Below are 5,508 nucleotides of genomic sequence, written 5' to 3'. Positions count from 1 at the left end.
GCCCTTGGAGCCTTTTGTGGAATTTTGGCTCCAAGTAAAGAATCTGATCTTTCTTGAACCTGGACGGTTTTAGGGGATAACTAAGCTTCCTGGGAACCTTCTTGACTGCTTGTAATGTGCTGAGGTCGTGCCTTATCTGAAAGAAAAAAAGCTGTTGGAGCTGGATGGCAAGAATCTCCAAATAAGGCAAGTTGGTGTTAATGGGGATCCTCCTTATCCTATGTTGGCTGGTGCATGGTATGAACTTGTAGAACTCTTATGGATCTATGGATAGACTTCCTGAATGTATATATTGATCTCCTGGTCGCCAATTTCTGGTTTGAAGCTGATTGAACCGGCTAGCTTCTAATTGAGGCAAGTGTAGAACTGGTTTGGCCGGTTTTGGAGATTGGATCATAACTTCATAATTATGTGGCCATTTCTCCTGATATTGGGCTTTCTGGAAAGATGAGAGATCCCTCTTGAATCATATGCTGGTCTTTGGTTCAGGCCACTCCTTCCTTGGGCTTGAATCTCCTTCTAAATTTGGGTACTCACAGATGGACGGGATGAGAAACTGCTCAATTGTAAAATTCATAACTCTTTGGTCCGTGAAGTTTCTCTTGAAATTCCAAGCCTAAATGACTCCTTGATGAGTTATCCTTCTTTGACAATTTGTTTCATAGACAAACTCCTTCTGGTTGTCGAGATAGGCTCCTTGGACTGAACGTCTGTCGCTGGTGTCTCCTAAGTGGCCGGTTTGGGAGGTTTGGTGAGAATCTGGTTGAACCACGGATTTCAGGGCTACAACAGAAAGTACATGTGTTAAAACGCTATGTACTATACAATACAGGGAACACTGGGTATACTTGCAAAAGTACTGTGAAATACAGGGAGCAAAAGTGCAGAAGTCCGGGAGCACCTCATAATCTCTACTTATCCAGACGTGGAAAGCAACAAAGCCTGACACTTGGGTCATAATACACACACCAGCACCCTTTAAGCATGTCAGTGACTTCCTGCAGAAGTAGAATACAACATAGGAACTTGATAGTGGCAAGCTTCCGAGCGGCAGGATGCGAAATCCGAACAGGTACCGGTAGTAGTCTTGCCTAGGAAGGCGGAGTACGGTCCCTACGAAAACAAATATTCCGGGTTCTCAAGGGAACTCCGGGCCCATATACAAGCCCACAATCTAAAGAGGAAACCCACGGTTCCCCATACGATCTCGGGTTCTATGAATAAAATCTAAAGAAGAACCTCAGGGTTACCAGATAGACTCCGGGTTCCAAGCAAAGATCTCAGGATCTGAGGAAGAACCTCTGGGTTCCTATATGGCTTCACGGTTCCAAATATGATCTTAGAAAGAAGAACTAGCCTAAACAGACTAAATGGCTGTTCCATAATTTTATTTGATCCTGAAATTTCTAAAGTACATTACTTCAAATCAATGTAAGCTTAACTGTATTCATTTATTTATTTTAAATTAGCTGGAGTATTTTGTATAACATATAGGTTAAATTGTATTGTCTTAAATAAATTTTGTAACAGCATTCCAAGCACCGCAAATTGATATTACGGCTGAAGGGTTAGAGATTTATGTGAGCATCTATAACTAAATATTCACCACATATGAAGATTCTAATTCTTTTGAAAGTTGGAATATTCTTTCCTTTCAACATGTCCAAGATGTAATGAAGTAGTTTGCCTTAATAATTTAATTTTCTTTTTGTTCGACTATTATCTAGATTTGATTTGATTTTTCATGCGTTTAAAAATTATAATATAAAGCGATTGGTTCGACATTAGGATTGTCTAAATTCATATAACATGAAACCAAACAAATAATAATAGTTTTTGGTTTATAACCGAAAAACAAAAACATAAAGAGTTTTAACAGAACAACCAAAATAAATATAGATTAAAAGAGGTAGTTATATTTTAGGAGATTAAAACCCAAAAAAAAACTAATCCAAAACCGAACCGATATCCAAATTGAACATACCTAATGTCTTCTTCTCTGAAAAATAACGAAATTAATCATCTAATTTCGCGCAAGGGGTGGATTACTACCAAGTACTCACATTATTACATATTATAAGTTGTATCAAAGCCCGTAAATAACCGCCTCTTCTGTTGTACAGTCAGCTCAATTCGTCAGTGAATTATAATTTTATTTTGCGCTATTCGGCAAATTTCCCTAAAAATATCAGGGAATTGTACTTGGTTTATCAGCACTAGCATGCAAACATATCATATTGGGCTTGTTAAAAGGATGTTACAAAAAAAGCTCACATGTTATTCACAGTATGTATAGAAGCCCAAATACCAATACATGGAATCTTTTTTCATGTTACAAAGATTCTCGGAAAAGACAAGCACTCTACAAATCCAAAAGTAAAACTGTAAAACATTAAACTAAAGTCCTAAAATCACATCACATTCTACTTGCTTCCTCTAAAATTAGATTTTCTAATTCTGGGTTGGCTGGTTGATTATTACGACTTTGATTGAGTCAGAAAACCATAGAACCAGCTGGTCGGAAATAGAGTGGTCATGCCAGCAAAGGAGCATGGAAACACAGCGTTGGAGGATGTAGAGGCGAGTTCGTTGTTGCTTAGCCATCAACAGGCACCGGTCTCGGAAGCTGGTTTTCCGGTTCGGTTTACTCGAAGAAGTATCTGACATATACAGACAAGTTTCAAGGGAGCAAAATCTATAAATTTTGTTTTAGTTGATGTGAAAAAGCAAGAATTGGGATTGCCAATGAAAATGGAAATGGGCGAGTATAATGTATAAACTAGACTCTGATCTGCGCAACAGCGTGGATATTTATTTTCAATTTAAATTTTAGTTATACTAAATGTTTTTTTTTGGCAAGTTATACTAAATGTTATACTTGTGTTACATAGTTATTGTAATGTGTTTTGAAATCCGACCAGGATTCGAGGTAGAACTGGTAAATCTGGTGACCTATATGTAATCCTATTTGGATTTTAAAAAAACTATTATATAAAAACCTGATAAAACTTGTAAAAATCGTTAAAATCTGGAATCTGACTACCTAATCAACCATTGCTTGACCCGGTAATTAACTCGTAATTATTATTTTCCTTAGATGTTTTAATTAGATTATTAAAATATGTTTTATATTCTAAGTAAGAAGTCAATTTTTTTTTCATCATCTAGACTTTGATTTCCAAAACCGCAGGATATATTTTTTTTTATACTAAATGATTCATTTATAAAATTTAATCTTCATATATCTTTTAATATTTTTTTCAATAAAAATATGAAGAAAATAGAGAACTTGTATCATGGATTAACGATTTTTTTGAGTAAAATCTAATCGTAATACTTAACGATTTTTTTGAGAATCACGATGTAAGAATAGTACAAAAGTGTGTGAAGTCGAACGCGTCTGCTACGTGGGTCCTACCCACGCTTTTGTTTTCAAGATTCTGTCTCCTCTTTCCTCGAATCTTCTTTATTATCCGCGTGTTTTAATTGATTCAGAGCTCATGACGTTATTTCCCTACTTTCTTTCACTGAATTAAACTTATAATAACACAAAAATTTCAAGAAGTTTACAACCATATAAGCATTTGACTGAAACTTACTATCAACTGAGAACACACTAGAAGAAATATATACATTCTTAACTCACGAAAAACACTATAGCAGTCCTTTCATAGCGTTTTCTCATATGCAATGTCAATGGCAGCCATAATAGATACCTTTCTACGATAGTATTTTTAAAATGCTGCGAAATATGCAGATATGATAGTAATACTTGAATGTTGTTATTAACTTTAATTATAGCACTATTTTTTTTTGTTACAAATTGATTGTGATTCATATATTTGTACTATAATAGATCTTTTGTACAATAAACCACAAATAATTATAATTAAAAATAAATAATTAAAAATTAAACTGAAAATTACTTTATAATTAATAATAAAATAAATTTTATTTATAAATTTAAATTGGTTTACAAATAAATTCTGGTTTACTAAACTAAACAAGATATTAAAAAATAAAGTTAAACCACTACAATTTCCCTAACTCTACACTAAACCAAATCTAAACCGTATTAAAACAAAACCTAAGAAAATTAACCCTAATTAAACCGCTGCTTCTTCTTCTTACACCTCCACATGCCGCCGCGTCTTCTTCCTCGGCTTGGACCTGCTCGCCGTCGTCACCGTCCTCTCCACACCAGAGCTCGGACATGCTCGCTGTTGTCGTCTCCACCAGATCTTCCTCTCCTCCATCTTCTTTTGCCATCTCGCCGGCATCGCGTCTTCTTCCCTTCCCTCCTTTGTAGAGGTGGAGAATCCATGTCCGTCTCTACCTCCTCCGCCGTCAAGCTCAACCCGTAAATCTTTTCACACCAGAGCTTTTCTTCCTCTGCTTGTGAATGACTCAGGGGCTGGTCACACCGGGGCTGGTCACACCAGAGCTCCTCATTGGCGTCGTCGTTGTTGAGAAATGATTGAGAGAGAAACAATGGGGAAGAAGGATGTGAGAGATTGTTAAAGATTGAGACATGAAAAATTGATTGTCGAAGAGAAGTTCTGGAGAGAAGAAGATTGGAAGAAAAGAAGAAAAATGAGTTGAGAGATGAAATCTTGGAGAGAGAGAAAGATACACACAAAAATTGAATTTGAACCATTGATTATAATTAATCAATGGTCAAAAATGGTGATCCTTACATCACTATCTTAACCAATAGAAAATTAGGAGTATTTTTTTTCTTTTATGTCTTCGACAAGAGTGTATTATTTATTATGTTTAGTTTATTTAAGCTTTAATAGTATATAGAAGGTACGGTCAGTTTATTTTATGTATGGTATATGATCAAGACAATGTTTGAGAAGTATGGTTTATGTTTCAAAATAGGGTTTAATTATAGAATGAAGATGAATTATAGAATGAAGATTTAAGGTTTGTGTTTTGAAAGTTATAGAATAAGATTTAAAAGATGAAATTTTAATTTTAAGATTTGAGGTTATAGTATAAAAGATTAGAAATTTAAAGTTTATGACTGGATTTTAGAACTTTTTTAAAAACATGTTTAGGTGTTTGTAGTGTTTGTAATTTATATGTTAGGATTTGGTGTTTAAGTTGAAAAATATTAGTTTTACTGTGTATATTTCAATTTTTGGTACAGTACATAGGGTTTAAAGTATATTTGGGGTTTGTGGAATAGGTTTGGAGTTTAGATATAGGGTTTGGAATTTAAATTTTTAATTTAGGTGTTATAAATGTTAAAATGAATCATTAAATATAAATGTTAAGATTTAGTTATAAAATTAAAGAATTTTGGAAATTACAAATTGTGTTTAAATATCAAAAAGAGCTTATGATTTGGTACGTAGTTTAAGTTTAGAGTTATATTGTTTGAAATATAATGTTAGAAAATAGCTTTTCTTAGCGTTAGAAAAATGTTATTATATGTCTTTGAAAGTATTATGGAATCCGCTTAGATAATTTTTTGGCGCTTAAGTATAATTTTTCGCTAAG

The 5,508-nt window shown here is 34.1% G+C and overlaps 1 protein-coding gene across 1 annotated transcript; it reads right to left on the bottom strand.

The window, feature by feature from the left end:
- Positions 1-616: 616 nt before the first annotated feature.
- On the bottom strand, positions 617-4,280 carry LOC106320108. Its single transcript, XM_013758474.1, has 4 exons — positions 4,132-4,280; positions 2,504-2,695; positions 871-998; positions 617-783 (listed from the first exon to the last, which is right to left on the bottom strand). The coding sequence occupies exons 1-4, from the start codon at positions 4,278-4,280 to the stop codon at positions 617-619; spliced, it is 636 nt and encodes a 211-aa protein (XP_013613928.1).
- Between the last annotated feature and the right edge of the window lie 1,228 nt (positions 4,281-5,508).

This window comes from Brassica oleracea, unplaced genomic scaffold (genome assembly GCF_000695525.1).
Source record: "Brassica oleracea var. oleracea cultivar TO1000 unplaced genomic scaffold, BOL UnpScaffold00805, whole genome shotgun sequence".
In the NCBI taxonomy this organism is placed as follows: domain Eukaryota; kingdom Viridiplantae; phylum Streptophyta; class Magnoliopsida; order Brassicales; family Brassicaceae; genus Brassica; species Brassica oleracea.
This window is presented reverse-complemented; position numbering and strand designations above follow the sequence as displayed.

What these genes read in the sequence shown, in the direction of transcription:
- LOC106320108 (XM_013758474.1), bottom strand. Translation starts at nt 4,280, where the DNA reads ATGCCGGCGAGATGGCAAAAGAAGATGGAGGAGAGGAAGATCTGGTGG. An exon ending in TCCGACCAGCTGGTTCTATG is followed by an intron (nt 999 to 2,503) that starts GTTTTCTGACTC and finishes CTACTTCTGCAG; the next exon opens with GAAGTCACTGACATGCTTAA. An exon ending in CTTCTGCACTTTTGCTCCCT is followed by an intron (nt 784 to 870) that starts GTATTTCACAGT and finishes TTTCTGTTGTAG; the next exon opens with CCCTGAAATCCGTGGTTCAA.